Source organism: Octodon degus, unplaced genomic scaffold (assembly GCF_000260255.1).
Source record: "Octodon degus isolate 3935 unplaced genomic scaffold, OctDeg1.0 scaffold00048, whole genome shotgun sequence".
Lineage (NCBI taxonomy): Eukaryota > Metazoa > Chordata > Mammalia > Rodentia > Octodontidae > Octodon > Octodon degus.
The window spans coordinates 2,957,542-2,980,581 of NW_004524624.1; the positions used below are offsets into that span (position 1 = coordinate 2,957,542).

The following is a 23,040-nucleotide window of genomic DNA, read 5'->3' on the forward strand; positions in this document are numbered from 1 at the left end:
ATTATAACCTCCCAATTTATCTCAAGTGATAATTTAACAACTGAACCTTGTTCCACCAGCCATCTGTGTTCCATCTCTGATTAGTGATAGAATCCTCGTTGTCAATAGTATGGTGGTAATCAAGTTACAAGGCTCCTACTTTCCCAATTCACTCCTCATACTAATTAATGTGAATTTTCTAGAAGTAGATGTTGATATGGAGTTTTGGACAAAATATATATATTATAGATCAACATATATGAAAAAAGAAGAAAAGATCAGGCAGAGGAAGAAAGAAAACTGTGATAATTCATCAGTTTAATAGCAAGCTGTGAACAATGTCTATTACTCATGAGAGCAGCCCTATCTAGATGCTATGGTGTATAGCTATAACCCCCACACTGAGTGAGACCGAGGCAGCTGGATTCCAAGTTCAAGTCCCACATGGGACCCTGTCTCCAAATTAAAAAATAAATAAATAAACATTAAAAGAAGGAGAATGTATCCTGGTGGTACAGTGCTGCTGGGTTTGATCTCCAATTCTTTTTAGAAAAATAATCAAGCATCCCTAACATGGCCTATATTCTCCTACCTTGATTAGAAAATTGTAATCTATCTGAAGTAAGGTAGCTGTTTACAGGTGAGGCATCCTGGGGAGGATATGGCAGCTGGAAGCTATCAGCTGATTGCTATCTCTAAAAAAAGTTCTTTATTGAAAAGGGATCACCATGTCAAACACAATATTTTAAATCTCCTTTCACATTCATGCTTCTATATTCTCTCTGTCTCTCTCTGTCTCTCTCTCTCTCTCTGTCTCTCTCTCTCTCTCTCTCTCTCTCTCTCTCTCTCTCTCTCTCTCATTTTTTTTGTTTTTCAGTACTTGAGATTAAATTTAGGACCTTGCACATGCCAGTCAGGCACTTATGCCACTAAGCTATCTCCCCAGGCCCTGACTACTTTTTAACAAAAGCCTTACTAAGTTATTTATGGGCCAACTACAGCTTATACAACTCCTGTAAAAATACACTTTTGATATCAACAGCCTGACCTAGAAGATGCACAATTTTTCATAAACCATATATATGAATAGAACTAGCATTTTTCTTTTTATTTTCTTTTCTTTCTTTTTTTTCTTTTCATATTTCAGGGAAAGGTCTACAGGATGTTCAGGGTCTCACTACTAGATCAGACTCATAGTGATTCTCCTGTTTACAGCCTCCCAAGAGCTGGGATTAAGGCGAATGCCACCATGCCCAGTCTCAGTTGCAGGCTCAGTGCACCCCGTGGGCAGGGCTAACATGACAGACCCTAGGATCAAACCCCCAGCCTCTGTGCCTGCTTGCAGGAACTTTAATGTGCTGAGCTACTTGGCTGCCCTAAATTGGCATCATTCTTTGCTTTGATTTAACCATTCTTTATAGTGAACCCAAGGCCTTCTCACTGAGCTACATCTTTAGACTTTTTAAAAACTTTTGAGACTGGGTCTTGGCAAGCTGTTAAATTATTAGGCTGGGCTCAAACTTGTTATCTGCTTCCCAGCATATTGGGACTTCAAGCATGTGTCACATACACATCCATGTTACCACCACTTTGAGACATCAACTATTTTCAGTTTCTCTCCACCCCTTACTTTCAACTTGTTTTACAATTTGAGAAAAGCACAGAACGTGAAATTTTTGCCATATCTGTGCTCAACTAGAGAAGCTCTACAGTTAAAGATCTAGGTCTCTTCAAATATAGAGACCTTCTATATTTTTAAGATGGGCTCAACATAGTAGGTTTTTGTAATTTCAACCAGAATCTTTTTCCATGAAAAATTATTTGCAGCAATTTTTAAAAGTAAATGTCCAATAGCTCTGGTTAATGTATTTCTACACAACAGTAAGAGCCAGATGGGATTTCTACTGACCAAACAAGTAACATAGACTATTCAAGGACTTCTGAAAAGAGTACAATGCATAGAGTTTCCCAAGAGATCCATTTGTTTGAAAAGGGCTTTCACACTTTTTGCTACAGTTTCAAAACAATTTAATCTTCCAACAGATAAGAGTAGTATTTCCTTAAATGGTTATTTGTGAATTGCTCATATCACTTCAGGTTTTGAGGGGAGAAAAGTCAAAAGTCTTGGAAAAGGATGACTAGGAATTTGTGTTTTAATGTTTTTTAGTTATGGTGGAGCACAGAAAGCCTGAGAACCACTGATCATTAATAGTATGGTCACTCTTTGGTCACAGAGTAAACTGTTAAACAGCAGTGGAAGCTGTCATCCAAGTGTGGTGAGTTCTCTGTGTCAGGCACTACTCTAGTCTCTACATCAAATAACTCACTTGACTCTCATTGTAACTCTACAAGTTACAATGATCAATAATTTTACAGGTGATTGAACTGAGGGAAGAACTCTATTATGGAAGATTTGGATTGAAATATGAGAAGCAGGCTAGAAGTCTTAGACCCTCTAATCGTTATGCCCAACTGTAAGTCTATGTTAGATTAATACTGGAAAAATGCAAATCTCAAGACTTTATGCAGAAATAATGCCCAGGAGCTAAAAGTCTTCTGAACTTTTATTGATGACAGTGAGGAGCTAATTAATCCAGTGTTTTAACATAAAATGATACTTTGATAGGGGTATAACGTTTTTCATATTCCATGTATTTCCCCTTTGAACCAAGTGTCTGCCTACAATATCTTCTGCAAGCAGCAAAATACACTTAGTAATAAGGACCCTGAGGATTGAATTCTCCACAGGTGTCATCATATCTTATCCTTTCACTTTTGAAGAGATGTCTTGCCTGATCCTGAAATTTCTTCCACTAGTTTAACTATAAATAATGAGCTATTTTTCTCTCTTTTGCTCCAGATAGATAGGTAGGTAGGTAGGGAGATAGATAGATAGATAGATAGATAGATAGATAGATAGATAGCTAGATCTGCTGTATCATCCGTCTTTAGAACACTTTAAATATGGTTTGATATTTTAATGAGATTCTCCTGAGTGGAAATAAGAACATAGCTCATGTCAGAATATCATGAAAATATGCTCTTATCTATTTATTGAAAATACAATACATAATTCCATCATTATCAAATAAGAGCAACAACCCAGTATACTTGAGAAAGTAGTTTTTAATTAAGATTATCTTGTCCTATACTGATTCACTAATTATGATAATGAGGATCCCAATCAAAGGAATATAATGAGTGCCAGAGCTAATCTTATAACTTGTGGTTGTGTGAGATGCTTTCGTTGGCTTCACATATTATATTTTGTTCTACATTTGAATCTAATGCTAAGGAACTCTTAATTCATTTGCATTTTATTCAAATGAATCAAACTGACTCTTTCTGATGCTAATGAAATATAAATTTCCCTTATCCTTCAAATTGTTTTTAAAATTTATTTTAAATTTTAAAATAAGTCTCAGGTCAGTGAGATAGCTCAGTAGACTAAGCACCTGCTCAGACAAGTGCAGGAACTGAGGATTGATTCCCCAGCATCATAGGCCACACTGGCCATGTTCCCCCAGTCATGCTGAGCCTGTCGCTGAGACCAGGCATGGCATCGCACACCTGTAATCCCCACACTAGAGAGAACAAAAACAGGAGGATCACTACATTCTGAGATGCATAGTGAGACTTTGTACCAACTACACACAAAAAAAAAAAGAATCTGAAGGAGTTGTGGAGAACTAAAATAAGTCTCAATTTTAACAAATTTTCTTTTTTAAAAAACAACAAAAAAATATTTGATCCAGCAAAACATAATGATTAGTACTGGAAAGCTTGTGAGGTTTATGGAATAAAACTAACTTGTACATCTTTTCTTCTTGGTAGTAAAGATTGAACTTAGGACCTTGCGAGGCAGGCACTTATGCTACTGAGTGATATCCTAGACCCCTTTCCATCTTTTTATAGAGAGTTTAAACAACAGAACTACTTTCACTTCTCTTAAGCAAAGAAAAGAATAACCTTCACAGGTGCCCACCAAACCTTAACTATGAATTCTTCAGATGCTTTGTATGTGTGATTTCAATTAATTGTCATCATAATAATTGGTAAAAGGCATCATCAACCCCCCTATTTTCCACCACTTACATATGGAGGGATTGTAATTCAATAAATTAACTATTATGTCCAAGATCACACAGCTAATAAGTGTATTAAAATCCAAAGCTATTTTCCATGTACCTCCAGATAAAAAAAAGCTAGTAGAATATTAATGAACCCATGCAATCTTATTTGCATATAAAACTAGGATAGAAGTGTGAAAATACATTATAAGCCAACTCTTTCATCTTAAGTATCACATCTTTATAAAGAAGTGGTCATCTCAGGATGTCAGTAATTAATCCATGAATTGGGTTCAAGGAATAAGCATTCTGATTTTTATTTAGCAACCCACATAGAAATAGTCTACTTAGAGACAGTCATAGATTTTCCTAAGTGCCACTATTTCAGTCAAGGAGGTGTCTCTCCAAGGATGTCACCAAACATGCTAGTGTTTAAGAATCACAGACCACTTAGTAACACAAAAATTGGTGAGAGTTGGGATTTCTAGGAAAATAGATTTTTACACTGGTAATTTCCTTTCAGAAGATGAAAAGTTATGGTGTGAGAGAGTCCTTCTATTCTTTTCACTATCACCAGATGTTATCTATGCCACAAACCTATTCCTGGTCCTACATAAATGCTAAAAAAAATCATAAAGCAAAAGAGCAAAGTTAGAAAGAAGACAAAGTGGGGTGTGGCTTTAAAGCTTATTATGGGAAATTACTTATATCACTCTTAAAACTTCTTTACTCTTAGTTTTCTTCTTAACTCTCTCCCTCTGTAAATACACACAGACCCAACAGGTAGGAAAGGAAATTCAGCTCATTTCTCATTTTTCAAACAATGAATTGTTTAAACTAGTAAATATTCTACCTCAGGGGCCAGAACATATTGCCTTATATAACTAAGGTGTGTGTGTGTGTGTGTGTGTGTGTGTGTGTACGTGTGTGTGTGCACGTGTGTCTGTATGTTTGATGCATTATTCTGAAAAGAAGGGAGCCAGTAAAATTCCTGACGGGTTGGTAGGAAGAAAGAGTTGCTCTCTCCCTTTCAAGGCTAGGTCTGGAAGAGGGGGGTGGGGACTATATCAACCCATCATCACGCCGCCGCTTGCCAGTCTCACACACGGATGCTTCTCCACGTTCTCTGGAAAATTTTCCCCAGATTAGGAAAAGGACAGTAAGGCGGGTCCGCCACGAAAGGCTAGTTTTTACTGCAGCACAAAGAAAAGCGGAGCGCGCTTTCACACCATCGCAACTCCACTCTCTTGGCCAGCTCTATACTTCAGGACCACGGAGAGCGGCACCTCCTTGGCTACCACCCATGGAGCGCCAGATTCCAGAGACTCGACACCGGATTCCGGTCATCTAGAGGAGGGACAAGCCTGCGTATTCTACCCTCAATGTAAGTAGCTACGATGAGTCTTTCACACCGATTTTTTTTTTCATTTTTCCAATAAAGGTTGTTTTCTTGCTGAAATATAAAATATGCAACTTTTATGTATTCATCTTTTCTCTCTAATGCATTGCTAGATATGAAATTTTTCTTGTATGTTGAGTTGGTAAGGGAATTAATTTTCTTTTCCTTTTACTGACAGTGTAAGTTTACAAAGCCATTTAGAGAGACACAACTCATCCTGGTTAGACTAGTCATCCTTTTGTGTTAGAGTAGTACAGTTTTATTCTTGTTTTATTCCTAGAAGAGAGTATGTGTATTCTCCTTTTTCATAACTGAGAGCTTTTCTGATGTGGTGTTTTTATTGCTGTATTTATGCTTATATAAATAAGGAGTTTGGAAAAGAGAGACTATATTCTAATAAATAATCACCATCAACAAACTACAGGTGGTGAAGAAAAGGCTATTTTTTCTTTATTTTACTCTAATTGAAAATATGGTCTGAAAAATAGGGTCTGAGCCATGCACTCCTATAGACATCCATTTCAAAATAACAAACATGCTTTTAAATAAAAGAAATGTGATCCTGGTACAGTTTTAACATAAGCTTTGAAACTCTGGACCACAGAGTCTCCTCTTTACGTCTGGAGTTGTAAATTCATTTAGGTATGATTGAGTTACACAGCCAAGATGATATTTCTATTCATTGTCATTAAAAGACTTAATGAACTCAGGATAGTAAAAAAGGCAATAATGATCCACCCTGTCTGGTGGCACTCAGTGAATTTTTGCCTCAGAATGCCACCTGCTGGTGAGCTCTATTTCTGAAGCACTAGCCACACTTAACCAGATTTATGAATGAACTCACATAAAATATAGAATATTCATTATGGATATGATGCAAACCCACTCTCTAAGAAAATTTTAATAATGACATTGATTCAAGTGTCTAACAACTCACCAAGGTCCTTTGTCATAACTCTAATTTCATAAACACTTATTTTCAAAATCACTTGCTTCTGTGCTTAGGAATATGGAGGCTAACTCCTTTAGGCAGTAATTAACCCAGAAAAAAATCAAACCTGTATGGAGCCTCACTGAGGCTAATTGCAGAATGCATGTGGTATCTTGGATGAGAGCTACAAGGCACTGTTGCTTAGTACAAACAATCAACATTTTCCCCTGGATAAATATTCAGCATGTTACCTCTCTCAGTATTTTTATTTCATATTTTAAAGGCCTCTGTTTTTTTGGTGGTAGATGTTCATTTCAGACTTTTATCACAGAGGTCAATGAAACTATCAGAATATTTCAAGTACCTATTTTATTTTGTGACAAATCTTTTTTTTTTAATGTAACTATCTAAACTTCTTTTAGTTTCACCTGGAGATGAGCACAAGGCAGCATAGACATACAACTTCCTGTGTCCAAATAGGCAAAAAAATAAAAATAAGAAAAAAATAGAAGCACATACAGAGCACTAGTTAAATTTTAATAACTAATAGGTAATGTAGTTTGAAAATACTGACAACAGCTTCTTCTCTAAATGATGTTTTTTTTTTGAAAAACTGTGTTACTTATAGAATCACTTACTAACATTGCAGGGCACTACATAATATATTGTTTTCATTACCATATACAATGGAAAAGCTATCCCATGTGAGAAAAACTATTTGGAAAGTGTGTTTTAATACATTGTAATGAGTAGCAGAGTGATATTTGCTTGTGTCCTGTAGGATGACTGGTAAGATGTAAGAACTCATGTATGTAATGAAGTAGTAATGAAGTAATGAGGTGGGTATCATTTTTATTCAAAATGAATATGTTTTGTATGCATATTATTGTTACTAGCTTAGGTAGAAAATTAAATATTTAGGTCCCCAATTAACATAGTTAGGAGAAACTAAGAGTTAATAATATTCAATAACTCTCGAGTGTTTATGAGGCACTAAATAATACATGCACTAACTCCCCGCAACAGGATAAGGAAAATGACACTTTTAAAAAGTCGGGTGCCTTCAGAAATATGAATTTTTTTCAGTAATATAAAGACATAAACTTGTCTTCATTTTCTGCCCCAGTCAGTCAATGCATGTAAAATACCCTCTGATTAACTTAGCTGCGTCAACTAGCAATTTATGGATCATCCTTAGAGTGCAACTATTTGGAAACCTATGTTACTTTGTAATTCATACTTTACTTGAAAAGCTACATGTCAGAAATAAGAAATAGCACTTATAATATTATATGACTCTAGAATTTGTAAAAAACATTCTAATAAACATTAACATCTCCTTTTTGGAGGGGGATCTTCTTAAAAGACCAACCCAAATCAAATATTTAAGACCTGACTATGTTGTTGGACCACATACCACCTGCCAGCCATCAGGGTTACTGGGCATCAGGTGCATATGCCATATAAACAATCCCTTGCCCTCAAGGATCCTACATTCTAATGAAAAATGTCTAACCCTAGACACAATGCAGAAAGAAAATAGTCAGCAGTGACAAACTGATCAGAAGAAAGGACTTTGAAATCAAGCAGAGTAGATTTCTCATAATGGGTTGTATAGCTTGAGATAGATGGTCAATTTATTTAAACCACTTTTCATCCATTAAATGAGAACACTATAACATGTAAGTAATCTAGAAGCTTGTGAAAACCTGGTAATGAACAACTGTAATAAATGTTAATCATTATGTTTGGGTAGTCATTTAGGAAAATAGCTAAACATATAATAATTCATTTAAAAGAATAATTCACATACAGCACTCAGAGCAATGGTAAATCTGTATCATTTAACTATCAGTATCACATAGTCATTTTAAAAATTAGCAGAGTATATCAAGTTAGAGTAAAATCTGAGTGAATTTAAATAAATGTGTACTGAAGTATATTGATATGTAGGACTTTGATCCCTATTCTCATAAACATCTGTATAAAGCTGTATAGTATTCAGGGTATTTTGTATGCATTACTAATCCTTCACTATGGTCATAAAGAACATGAGAAATTAATTTTATTACATGGTTTAAAACTGGAAAAAAATTGAGATTTAGGAGAAGATTATGCATCATTAGACTTTCATCACTGTTGCTCTGGACTGTAACTCAGAACATGTACACTTAGGAGAGGACAATGAAGCAAAACTGGGTTTTCCTGAATGTCTAACTTAATTCCTGAATTTTCTTGTTTTGTTAGGGATATCACAGACTGAATTGATTTTAGGCTCATATAATTTCCACAAAGATCTTTGATGTTTACAGCAACCCTAGAAAATTATATAGATATATATATATTTTAAAGTGGTCTTTTCTTCACCAGTAATTAACCATAATCCTCATATTTAAAAAGCATTATGGTCATGGTCACTTACAGCTGGACTTAACATACAGGAGTCATACTTTTCACGGATTACTCACATCTGGCTTCCTCAAGACTGGCTGATGCATCTGTAAGAACAGCTTGATAAAAATAGCAACCAAAGTATAAAGAGTGAGCTTAATAATCAGTCTTCCTCTCAAATATGGTCATTTCCACTGGAATCCATCTTCTGAATTACACCAAATGTCAATGCATGCATTTCTGAAAAATGAAAAAAAAAGTATCTTAATTGAAGTATCTGATGAATTTGGTAATCATTATCTCATTAATTTATGCAAATAAAAAGGCATTTGCCTTTCATTTTCAAGAAAAATATTGAAGTACAGGTAATAAAATGACCCTGGGTTAAGGAAATTTTCACTTTGATTTTTTTTTCTGTTTTCCTAAAACTAAATTAATGTGAATTGTGAAACACTGAGGACATGAGATAGTCAGTGTCAGCTTCCCTGGCTCAGGGCTAATGACCGGAAGCCCAAGACAGACACTCAAAGTCTACAGACGTCCTCCACAGTGATCTCTCCTGTGTAGATTTCTTTTTTGTCACATCAGTGCCAGCGTATTTCTTGAGAGATAGTAGAGGAGACCTGCCACCATAGAAGGAAGATCAGAGGGACAGAGGTGTCTTAGGAGTGTTGAATTTTAGAGAGAGTCATTTTACTTATAACTGACCCTAAAATTGGGAAAGATCACAAGAGCCCAGCAGGGCAACATATTGTGATCTCTGGCCACCAGCTATTAATGACCAAATGACTCTATGATATTATTTCTTTCAGATTCTTTCCAACCCATGTGACACATGATTAAAAAATGAATATTTGTAACATTAAGATTAAATAGTAGGGGCCAGGGAGATGGCTCAGTGGAATAAGCGCTTCCCTGGCAAGTGCAAGGGCCTGAGTTCAATCCCCAGTTCCACCAAAAAAAAAAAAAAAAAAAAAGAAGATTAAATAGCAAAGATATAGTAGCTGAATAAATCTATAAATGTGTCAATGCTTAAAAACATCATTGGAAAGATATCAGGGTAGAAGGAGCCAGAGCTATCAAGAAGCCCACAGTGAGGTTGAATGCTCTCTATCAAAATCTAATTCAATTTACATGGCGCAGAGTCTGTTGCAACACCCCTAGGTAGGAAGCACTCTCAGTGGGGAGTACGGCCCATTTATATGTTGACATGCATATTCCAGAGCAGACATGACCATTTTTTTTGGCATCCAAATATACCTATCAAAAAACTGAGAGTTTAAAGGATGTGAAAGAGAAATCTGTTTATTTCTCGCTATATTTGCCTTCAAGGTCATTCAGAAAAACTGCATGACAACTGGTGAAAACATTTAATTTTTGACAAGCACTAACCACACACACACACATACACTTAATTATTAGTATAGGAATATCAATAGTTATATGATGCTCTATCCTTGTACAGATTATCTGCCCTAACATTTAGTATTTTCACTTTATCTACCTCAGTTGCTTCACCTAGAAAATACTAATACCTGCTTTGCATGTTTTCTTTCGCTCTGCCTTGTTAATGAAAAGAATTAACAAAAGACATCTGAACATACTTTAAGGTTCTAGGCTGCGGTATCTGTGATATCTGTGATATTCATAAGGACTCTGAATTTAGATTGAGCACTTACATGTTCCCTGTGAAATGCTTCTCTGCTCTGACTTGGTCCAGTAGTTGTTATATTTCCTTTGAATTTATCTCCCCGAGGTTTCTTGCTGTGTAATAGTTGGATACCCTTGACCTTGCACTCTAAGCTATTCTCCCTCTTAGGCAGATCTCTAATAGAACACTGGCTCAGAATTTAGCTGTAGTGCCTGATCTTTGAGGACAGCAGCTGTTTCCTATCTGGCATATGGCTCCCACACTCTTAAACAGAAATTGCTTTTTCCTGGATTGAGCTGTGACGGAGACGTCCAGAGAAGTACTCTCCAGACATGGAAACTTATTGTAGAATGAGCTGAGTAATTCCATGAGACATATTGTTAGTCTTCCGTGCACTTAACTTCTGTGTGTGTGTGTGTGTGTGTGTGTGTGTGTGTGTGTGTGTGTGTGTTTCAAGCCTTGAAACAAAGTTCATTGCTTCTCCAAAAACAAGGCCCTTTGGAAATGTTAATGAAGTAAGTAGTGTGTAACTTTCAATTCAGCCATCTTTTACTTCTGAAAAATCTGTAGTAATAAGGGCATGCATGCTCCTTGTGAATTCCTTGCTCCTGTAAGTATTTATATGGGATTCCCAGGCTAGGGTCTGCCTTGGGCATGAATAATAGACTATCCCCAAGGAATGACAGTATTGTTGAGAAAATGGGCTCAGAAGGAGCACATGGACTTGAATTCGGATGATCTCTTCCCCAGGAAATTTTTTGTCCAATTGCACTTTAGAAAAGTAGATGTCAGTTCAGATTCTTCCACCAATGACAGGCAGAGCTCTCTATTAGGATTTGTCACTCCCAGTTGCTTTTGGAGGAAGTTGCCCATAATTATTCTTCCTATATTTTGCAGATTAAGAAGTTGCTCCACCATATGGTTTAGTAGATTTACCCAAGAGAACTGTGACTCAGCTCTCAACAGGATTAGAGTTTCAAGTTCTGGCCTCCAATCTCTGCTTTATATCAGGGGTCAGGCCCACAAAGACCTAAAACCAAAGAGATTGGAACAGAACAAAAGGTTAAATGAGCAAAAAACTACGAAGAGCCCAAACTTCAAAGATTCATAAGACTAACAATGATTTTGCTTTTAAAATCTTAAAACACTAGGTATTATTTAAAAGCTTTGCTCTGTATTGCTTTTATGTCTTTCTGAAATAGCTTAAGTGAAATGGTGAATATTCTTTATATATGGAAACATAATCTGTAATAAGACCTAATTCTCTGGGACCATGAAAAACAGTTAAAAACAAATCCTTAAGTACTGACTCTTTAGAACAGACATTCTCTTGTTAAAAGTCATGCCACTGTAATACTATTTGAATAATATGAGTGGGAGTACACTAGAAAGGAGAATAGACAATTCAGGTAGGATCAACTAGAGAATAGGATGAGTTTGAGAAATCCAAGTTGGTAGAGGGCTAGGGTAGAGGTTTCACAGTTCTGAGACCTGGAACTGTGTACCTGCTCAAGAGATCACGGGTGGCAGGAGATGGAATAGCCTGTCCTAAATTCAAATTATATGAGAGGTATTGTTCATTTTAACTTTTCCAAAGTCACAAGACTGAAAAATGCCAGAGTCAGAATTTCTGCTCTAAACTTTCTGATTTCAAAGCTTATCTTTTCGCCCTCCTGACCTCAGCATCTTCATCTGAGATGAGGCTAACAATAATGTCTTCCTCACTTTGATATAAGAATTCTACACATTAATACATGTGACACTGTTAGGATAGTACCTTGTACATAATAGGAGCTTAATAAATGTTAACTGTTATTATTAGTAACATTAGTGTTGACCGCTATACTATGCCATAATGGGAAAGAGCAAAGAGTTTTAAGTGAATCCAGCATATAAGCTGACCTATTTCTTCTGCCCATATAAAAATCCAAGTTCAATTGTAAGAATTCCTTCAGGAGGTCTGATTCTACAGTCATCAGAAAGTAGCAGAGACTCCAGTCCTGCTTCTTGCCTTTTAGTGTCTAAGTTACGCGGACACCAGAAAGCACTGTTCCCATAGAGCAGAGCGCATGATGTAGTCAGCCCCATGGGCCATACTTGCGCTTTACTGCTGTTTTACCACAGTGTAAGAAATCAGTAGGAGTAAAGCACCTGAGCCCAAGGCAGGAGGAACTGTGATGCGCAATGCTGTGTGTGCACAGTCCTTGGGAAACATGCATAAAAGGGACAGAATAAAACCAACATTCACATCTGTTACTGCATTTAGTCCACCCCATGGACACTACAACACATACACAAAAAGTTACCCATATTGTGAAGGTAAGAAAACAAACAGAAGGTTTGGAGTATCTTGCTCAGCTTTACACGCAACAGCCCCAGTATGCTTCAGCCACACCCTCACGCTGCCCTCCTTCTCCTGTCACAGCCACCTCAACCCCACTTTTCAGCTCTGGAGCCCACCATCCCTCCACTTCAGGGCTATACGGTATGAATAATTCTCTCTTCCTACACTGCAAAAAATAGCTCAGGCAATCCAATTTTTTATCAATCTCAGTCATAAATGCAATGATTTCTGATAAAACTTCATCATTTGTCATTAGGTTCCAATTATTGTTTGGAAATTATTTGACACAGACTAAGTCTAAGATTAGTTTTTAATCTCAAAACGAGTTTGGTTTATTTTGATGCTAAGGAGCCCACAGGCCTCTGGCAAAGTGAGCATTGTTGCCTTGTGGTTCACAGGTTGGGGAGCAACACCTTCAAAAACATGCAGCGCCGGCACACGACTCTGAGGGAGAAGGGCCGCCGCCAGGCCATCCGGGGACCCGCTTACATGTTCAACGAGAAGGGCACTAGCCTAACGCCGGAGGAGGAGCGCTTCCTGGACTCAGCTGAGTATGGCAACATCCCGGTGGTCAGGAAAATGCTGGAAGAATCCAAAACCCTCAACTTCAACTGCGTGGACTACATGGGGCAGAACGCGCTGCAGCTGGCTGTGGGCAATGAACACCTGGAGGTCACCGAGCTGCTGCTCAAGAAAGAGAACCTGGCGCGGGTGGGGGACGCGCTGCTGCTGGCCATCAGCAAGGGCTACGTGCGCATTGTGGAAGCCATCCTCAACCACCCGGCCTTTGCACAGGGCCAACGCCTGACCCTCAGCCCGCTGGAGCAGGAGCTGCGGGATGACGACTTCTACGCCTACGATGAGGACGGCACACGCTTCTCCCACGACATCACGCCCATCATCCTGGCAGCCCACTGTCAGGAGTACGAGATCGTGCACATCCTGCTGCTCAAGGGCGCCCGGATAGAACGGCCCCACGACTACTTCTGCAAGTGCACTGAGTGCACAGAGAAGCAGCGGAAAGACTCCTTCAGCCACTCGCGCTCCCGCATGAATGCCTACAAGGGACTGGCAAGTGCGGCCTACTTGTCCCTGTCCAGCGAAGACCCTGTCCTCACAGCCCTGGAGCTAAGCAACGAGTTAGCCAGGCTAGCCAACATTGAGACTGAATTCAAGGTAACGTTCCTACTCACCATTCTGTAGGCAGATTGCCCAGGGGACTCCACCATGTGCGCCCAGTAGCAAAATGGGTTGTTTTTCAATTTAACAAAGGGTGAGAACTTCTAGGCCTGGCTATTCTGTCACAGCCAAGAAGGTTGACACATCTCATCTATGTCAGATGTAGGCCTAGGGGAAAAGCAGCCCATTAGGTGGAGTATTTTAACCTACATGAGTGTGGTAAAGAGTTGATGTTCACACACACCCATATGGTAAAAGACAAGCAACATGCAGGCAGGATGATGTTGTAGACCTTAGCTCTGCCTTAGGGAAAGCAAAAATGTCCGGGATACCTCACTGCCCAAGGATATTACCTAGTATAGAGTTTAGACTCCCTCTGGGGTTTAGGCTGATCATTTAATTTTCATGGTTCACATCTCTATTCCACTCTAGGCTCTATCTCAGAGTCAGTCTGTGTTCAGTGATTTAAAAAAAAAAAATGAGGGACATCCTTTCTTAAGCCCAGCAAGCTACTGGCTATTGTCCTATCAATGGCCTATGGAAGAGGCACACAGAAAGGAAAAGAAGAGGTGTTTGTAGAGTTGAGTTTGTCACTCTAGTAAAAGGCCCCAGTCAAGGTCCTGAAACTTGGCCCCCAGAATACTTCCACCTCTCAGGCCATCCTAGAGATTGGAGATCCATCTCCAAAGTCCATTATTCAGGAACAGACTGGTGCAAAAAAAAAAAAAGTTACTGTCAACTGACACTCCTCAAAGCAATGAGTGGGACCCAGTGTTAAGAAATCCTTTTGTTGTGATATTTACTAACAACAAACGTTTAATAAGAATGTATGTAAGTCAAGCACTGATCACTTTACTCGTGCAATCTTATTTATCCTCCTCAACAGCTACATAACACGCTGCTATTATTCCCATTGTTTGAAGAAAGATGCTACATTCAGGAAAAAAAGTTCATCATGCAAACAAGATTTGGGTGCAATAGCTGTCACTGTATAAGGTACAACTAGGTGACCAAAAATAGGTTCCATCAGCAAGGAAGTCCCACTGGACCATACTGCTAGGGAGGTCTAGATGAGGGTGATGAAATGGGGCTAGTCCTGACTCAGGAGAACAAGTTGGATCCCTGAGAAAAGCAAGGTATTTTAGTGCATTTGGATGAGTCAAGTAAAGATCAAACTCAGAAGCTCAGCCAGTGATGCTAGCATTCGGGAGGTTAAGGCAAGATCACCACATGTTTGAGGCAGCCTGGGATTACACAGTGAGATCCTGTCCCAAAAAATAAATAAATATATATATATATATATATATAAATTAATAAATATACTAACATTTTATGTAAATATATTAATATCTTATCAATATGCAAACATTAATATATAAAGTATTACATATTAATAACATATATTAATGTTATTTATAGGCATAATAATTTTATTAATATTTGTTAAATATATATCTATGGCCCAGAAGACCAAGAGGAGAGGAAACATAGGACAAGTTTCATAGAACAGAATATAGCTCTCCTGTAGGAACACACAAAGGACTACTAAAGTGAAGAGCTTGGCCCCATCCTCAGAGGACCATGCACTTCGAATATTGTCCTGTTACCTGAGAACCATTGGAAGTTTGTGATTAAAAACCTAAAGTGATGAAAAGTAAAATTTGGCAAAGGTATTTCATAAGTAAGATGAACTAAAAGATCTGAACAGAGACTGGGCAGTGGGATGAAAGAGAGGGACAATTTAGTTACACATACCTGAGGCTGTGGTAGCCTCTCTAGATGGAGAGATTTGTGCTATAGGACCAGGATAGATAGTCCAGGCCAGGCCAACTGAAGTTTTCAGGCATCACAAATGATGACTAAAGAATCCTGTAATTAAGCTCATTTTCTTCCCTCTATTCCTCCAACACAGACCTATCCACTGACCTGAAGCCACTTTCATAACACCTGCACTGTGCATGACCTCATCCGGATAACTTAATGGATGTAGATGCGAAGATTCCCCAAAGACACTCCTATACAAAGAATATTGCCTCCTCCTTTCTTGTTTTTGTACGGTAGCCCTCATCTACTCACATAGAGGCCACAGATGTCCCAAGAAAAGTTGGTGGAACTCTACTTATTCCCCCACCTCCAGACCAGTTTTGAATAGATTCTATGAAAGGAACTGCATAGCCAAGTAATTTAAATATTTCTGGCCATGAAAGAAAAAAAAAAAAAACAGGCAAAGAATGTTATAGGATTGGATTATCTGGATGATTACACCATTCCCTTTTTATCTCACATCTGGGAGCCTGCCAGTCTGAATGAAATGATACTAGACTAACATTTGGAAATACATCTGAGCCATTTGTTTCCTCTAGTAAAACCCAAAGTCTGGCATATTTTAATACACATGATATCTAAAATTGGAAGTTTATTGAAAGCATCTACTATGATATTTTGATTTAAAACATAAATTACAAAAATTGTGGACAATTAAGAACACTGCTAACATGATGACAAATCCTTTGTGCAGTGCAGCGATTTACTCAGAATAAGAGCAGAATAAATACATTTGCAGGCTATTAACATCCCCCTAGTTACCTTTGTTTGAAATGAGGTCTTTCAGATCATCGACAAATGGTGCATTATAAATTAACATAGCTGTTCCTTTAGCACTTTATTACTTATTCAACTATTTTGCGTGTGCATTCCTGACATTATAAATCTTGTCAGAGAACAGCTTAACAGGGAAGAAGTCAAATGATAACAAAAGAATAAAGAACAAGTGGATGTGTTTTTAAATGCACTCCAAAGGAGTTTGTTCTGCTTTGAAAGGACCACATATTGCTACTTGTGGCCTCATGCTATGGAGACAACTCAATGCCATCAATTATAGAAAAGCTTCCAGGGTCTCACTGAAAATGTCATATGTCATTATCCTTCCCCTTTACCACACTCCTCCACTAGGAAATAAGTCTGAGTTCAGTTGCCAGGCTCTTTTTTGGAGCTGTTTTAATTTATTACCACAATATATTCCCATCATTAACAAGAATAGCAAATGTCAAGGTTTCCAGTAAACTGTGGCTGCAGCCAGATGGTGGGGACACTACATAGGTTTTCAAAGGTTTTCTTATGTTTCTTAATCTTCTAGGGGCTAGAAAGTTATTAAAATTCACTGTGGTCACTGACAGCTTCCTAACACCTTGAATAGTGCCCAACAATGTGGTAAGCATTCCAGAACTATCTGGTGAAGCTAATGAAGCAATCCTAAAAGGATAATTACTTTAGCTAAGAAAGCAAGTGATTACCTTAATCTATGATTTAGATTTCTGATACATATGTATTTAATTGAGGCATCTGATGGACTATAAAATAGAAGGTTCTAAAGAAGACTACAGTCTGGTTGTGGCAATAAAGCCCACACAATAAATAACAGAACCAATTACAAACTCCACTATGTGGTGTATGTAAGGCAAGGCATATCTTCTTGGTCTTACCTGAAATGGGATTTGGGAATACTGCCATCCATTGACATTTTGGTTAATGGGTTTACCTATGCAATAGGAGAATGAGAAAAGGAAAACTAGTGTAAGCTGGAATATTTAGAGGTGCTTCATCCTGGTGCAATAGGCTTTCTGTGTAGAAGAACCTGGAGGAGCAAAAAATAATAATCACTTTTCTATTTCAGTAGGAGTATGGTTTCTGAACCTAAGAACATAATGAGGCCTCTGTAGCTCTCCCAAATTATTGGGCCTGGCTTTCTTGTCATCCTTCTGATAAAATTGCCTTTATTTTGCTGATATCATCCTAGTCAAATGCTTGGGCAGTGACCATGTATGTTGATTATCTGTGTTGCACAATGATTAAAAGTTAATCTTTCCTCCAACTTAGAGTAACAGAGAAAGCAAGGAATGGTGCGACAGAGTGGGACATGCGGAAAGAAAGGGTGATGAGGAAATACTACAGCGTCAGGTTAGGGCTTTAGGAAGAAAGACAGCAGGATGGGGTTCAGGAGTCTCGTTCTCTCACATCTGCTTCAATTTAAACGCATGTAGTGTTCCCAAATACAGGGAAATATGGAGGCCTAAGAGTGGATTTCAGTTGTTGAACATTTGGCTCTTCTCAAGACTAGAAAAGCTACTACTGAGGAAGCTCTTCCTGTTGACACCACATCAGCATGAAATCTGTGTGTTCTGCTTTAGCCACAGCAATTGATTCTTATAAGCCTCAGAGGGAGAGAGTAGGGGTAAGGAAGCCAAAGTGATAACTCATCCTATTCAGAGTGCTAATGACCTCTCTGCTTATCAGTTGATGTTGGCCACATGTATTATGAAAACTAGATAATGAATAATGCATTAATGTTTATGCTGTCATTTTAATATGCATAAAAAACTCTCTGGGCCTAAAATACCACAAATTAAAAATGCAAATAATGATAAATGAAACCAATTTGCCACCTGCCATGATCCTAGTGAGACTCCCATTGTGGAAGGTAAAGATGTTGTAATCTTCTTGCAAACTTATCCAAAAGAAAAAGGGAAGAAGGAAGAAGAAGGGAGGATAAGTGACTTAGTACTATCGCACTAAATCTCAGAGCACAGGTGAACTCTGGATAACTGAAGCTAATGAGACAGGAAGCAGAGTAAAGGCCCAGCCTGGGCCAGAGGCGCTGACTGAATAAGCGCTAATGTTTGTACCAGCTTCTTACATAATCAGAAGATTTTTAAAATTGTTATCTTTTAGACACCAACATCTTAGTAAAACATATTTCCTTGAAGTTTGAAAGTTTGACTGCTAATAAAAAGAAACCCTTGCTTAACATGTATCAGAGGGTACTGTGTTGGATCTTGCATGGTGTCCCACCATCGAGCTGTAGCCATTCTTTTCCTACCTTGGCTTGACTCAGACTCCTTCTGCAGAGCCTGTTTATTTTCCTACCTTTAATACAATTTGGTACTAATATTTATATATATATATATATATATATATATATATATATATGTGTGTGTGTATATATGATTTACTGAAAATTATTTTCTACTGAGAAAATATATATTGAGAAACAAATAGCAATGAGATAGTTTCAATACTTAATACATTGCATATTGTTGTCTTCTGGTTATTCATCGTGCAAGATACAGATATTATATCCTGTTCACAAACACTATTCAAACAAGTATTTCTAGTCACTGAATTAAGAGAAAGTAGCTGTATATCTACATTAACTATTTTGAATATATAGATACAAAATGGTTCTTCACTTGTATCCCCTTTTTTGTTTAGTTTTGTCAGAAAAGGGTATTCCATTGTCACTTAAATATTATAGGTGCCTGAATTCAGCAAAATATTACAATATAGTCCAGTAGTCCATAATAGTAGTGGGTTATCCATAGAACTGGCAATGTCAGAAGCTGTTGACTTGAGCCTTATACAGTTCAGCATATTAGTATGACCTTTTTTTATACTTTGTTTTTATACTTTTCTGCCGGCTGGTTAAGAGAGAAAATATTTTTAAGCTAGAACACTGCTTACTGCTTTAAGCTAAAATGCTGCTTCTTGCTGTATTATGTGAGAAATGTTGCATGAATGCATTGTGTGTGTGTGTGTGTGTGTGTGTGTGTGTGTGTGTGTGTATAAAAGAATGTGGCAGAGAAGTCCTCAAAACACTGAGTTATACAGCAGCCTGAATACCTGAAGGGATCTGTGTCATCCTACCCTGTGCTTAAACACCTGACAAAGTCACAAAGTGAGCAAAGGAAGGAAAGATGGCCAGCTCAGAGGGGAGCTGATGGGCCTGTCCTGCCCTGACCACATACACTTGGGGTGTGGCCCATGAGTACACGAGCGAGGTGGAGTCAGATTACAGAGACCTATTACTTTTATCGGAGCTGTAATCACAGGGCCCTGTGCTAGAGAATACAATCCAGGGACTGGCTTGTCTCAGAAAGGGGGACAAGGGGAACCCTCCCCAAGTTAGATTTGTCTTTTTTCTATTTTACTGCTTAAGTAAAATAGAAAAAGTGCTTCCTGGAGGAGCACTTTCACCAGAGCATTCATTAATGAGTCAATACAGGAAAAGAAACTGATTAACGTGTCCTTTAACAATGGTCTTTCCTTGGGTGATATTAATGCCTAAAATTAGATGATGCTCTTCTAGGTCTATGCTGAAGAGTATCAGCATCAGAAATAGGTAGACGCTGTATGTTGGGTTGCAGCCACTCAGACGAGATAAAGGATGCTATTTTGCTAAAAGAGGACATAGGCAAGGGCCAGGCTCTGGTGAGTCCCCAGAGCAGCTATGCTTCATTCTCTTGAGGCTGGAGAGTGCAGAGCAAAGCAATTGGGCCTGGAATTGACTGACTTGGGCTCCATCTCCTACTAATCATGGATTCTTAGGAATCTTTTGGAAACTAATTTCCTTATTTAAAAGATGGAGGATGGGAGACACGGATCATACTTCAATTAAATAGGCTATCTGCCCACACATTTTCTCATACCCTGATTCTCTCAACTCTGTAAGTACCATAATAATTCATCAAGTCCCTAAGAACATTATACACCTCACCCAGTTTAACCATAAAAACACCCTGGCACACATTAGGTACTCGGTAAATATTAGTTTAGTAAATAAGTTATGAATTTATGAGAAATGACCTCTCAGAGTGTAGGGGAGGATTGAATGAGATCAAGAATTTAAAACTCTTTGCAGAGAACTTGCCACAAATAAATACTAGTTATTTTTCACCGAGGGCTCCATGGCATTTCCAAACCCACTGGATTTTTCCTCCCAGTATACACAGCTTAAATTTCCCCATCTCCTGTATTCAGGGTGCCTTTCTGATTTTGCCTAAGCTTCTCATTCCCTCAGCAGATCTTTACAGAATAAGAAAAAAGTCTAGACTGTATGTGTGAGTTTCATAGTTAAAAATAGGCTGAGGTTTTATTTCTCAGTCGGAAAAATGCAGACCACTGGAACCAAATAAGCTAAGAGTGACACTAAAATATTATTGTGAAAAGAAGTGGTGTGGGCTGGAAAGATAGAGAAGCAAAACAGGAGGGAGGAATGGGCAGGCAGAGCTATTGACAAATCAAAGATTCATTTTTTAAAAATATCTTCATAGAAAAGATTCATCACTGCACACAAAAAAAGGGAAAAAATAATTTCCTATATAACTGAAACTATCAGCCTGACATATCAGAGATGTGGAGAAAATGCAGACTGCTCCTCGAGAAAATTGGTGAATGAGTAGTAGCATAAATTAAATAAAATGGAAATGCAAGGATTTTTCTTTGGAGAAATGAAATAAATTAAAGTGCTATATAAATTAATTATAGTACAGTAACATTAGTTGAATATGCTGCATGGAGGCTTGTGTTTTGTTAGCAACAAACTCATAATCAGAGTAAATGTGGAAAATATAAGTCAGGGTGGTGGGAGAGTGCATATCAAGCTCTGTAGCTTTCTGGAATATCAGAACTAGTTGAACCCTAGTCACAGAGCTATCTGAAAATCCAACATTCCTGCTGCAAATACCTAGTAAGCCTCTAGGCTAGGTGTTGAGATAAAAGAGGAACATGATAAAGTTCCTTCCCTCAGGGAATTTATTGTCCAGTGAAGGAGACAGACAATCTCCATAAAACCATAAGCATGGAACTAGAAATCATACAATACAGTTTTCAGAACACTAAATTAGTCTTCAGTGAAGTGATTGATTGCATGTACATGTGCAGCAAGCGCTTAATGATCTGTCAGAGAAAGCAATGTTTACCCGAGATCCGAGGCTATAAAAGAGATAAACAGATAACAGGAAGTAAGAAGGAGAGTTCCAGACAGAGAACAGGTGCATGAAATCACCTATACAGAGAGGGATGAAGAGGCTCAAAGAAATGTGAGCACCGTGGTATGGCTCTATTATATGGAATAGAAGGGAGCAGAGGCAGATGACAGGGATGGTTATAGGGCCTTCTGCCATGGTCTTGACCACTGGTGGTTACGTAAAAATTGATCTTCTTCCTAAACTATTGGGAACTTTCAGCATATGTGAGCGAGAGACCCATAGCTGCAGCTGGAAAGACCCAATCTGTCTGGTGCAGAAAAGGGGTTTTGTAGGGGGCCAAGGAGATAGCTCAGTAGAAAAGGGGTTTAGCATAAATAAGGCACAGAGTAGATCTCTCCCTTTCCTTTTTCATCTTTCCCTCCTGACTCTTTGGATGTTAATAAAAGCAGACCAAGAGAAGACCTGAGTATAGGCAAGGCCTTTCTGGTAACCTAAAATCCTTGTTAGTGAATACCCGGTTAAATCTGGCTCAGTGAATTGGTTTGTTAATGTTGCAGTCACCCTGCTGATGTTAGCTGAGCTCTCTCTCTCTCTCTCTCTCTCTCTCTCTCTCTCTCTCTTTGTCTCTCTGTCTCTGTCTCTCTCTGTCTGTCTCTGTCTATCTGTCTCTCTCTGAGCTCTCTCTGAGCTCTCTCTGTCTGTGTCTCTGTCTCTGTCTCTCTCTCTCTCTCTCTCTCTCTCTCTCTCTCTCTCTCTCTCTCTCTGAGCTCTCAGGCATAATCCTTCCTTGCCTCTTTCTACTTTCTGTAGTTACCGCCAATCATTAGTTTCTCAATAATTCACTCCAATTTCTGCCATTGTTTTCACAGAATTTAACTATGCATAGATATTTCCATGTCTCTTTTCATCTAGTAAGGATTCTGGTACTACCATATTACCAAATAATATTCACATTCTGAAGTTCCAGGAAAGACCTATGTTAGTATGACACTCTTTGACCTTGTACACTGGAAAAAATATCAACTTGAAGTAGATAAGATGCACAACACAGATAGACTTTGAGAGTACAGGATAGAGGGAAGGATAGTTACTCTGGAAGCACAAAATAGTCCTAAATTGGAAGGTGAGTATGAAGAAAAAAGGGAGAAACTGTTGATGCTTCTTGTTGACCAAGGCACCAGTTAAACCAAAAATATGAGAATCCCCTAAAAATATGCGTTCACAGGTGAGCAGCATTTGGGGAAGGCAGAATAAGGGAACATCTGAAAGAGCAATTGAAGGAAACTTGGGAGCATTGTCCCCCATCAAGAAAAAGACATTTTCAAGTTGTGGA

At 38.3% G+C, this 23,040-nt stretch overlaps 1 protein-coding gene across 4 annotated transcripts in view; it reads left to right on the forward strand.

Moving 5' to 3' along the window:
* Positions 1-5,141: 5,141 nt before the first annotated feature.
* The window catches only part of Trpc7 (transient receptor potential cation channel subfamily C member 7), a 195,691-nt gene continuing 177,792 nt past the window's right edge, over positions 5,142-23,040 (forward strand). For 2 of the 4 annotated variants that reach the window (XM_004632238.3, XM_004632239.2), the window contains exons 1-2: positions 5,142-5,433; positions 13,164-13,941. In XM_004632238.3, coding sequence (XP_004632295.1) covers positions 5,432-5,433; positions 13,164-13,941 — 780 coding nt within the window. In that variant the 5' untranslated portion in view covers positions 5,142-5,431. The remainder of the gene's footprint in view (positions 5,434-13,163; positions 13,942-23,040) is intronic. The other 2 variants (XM_004632240.2, XM_004632241.2) reach the window with 1 other exon arrangement.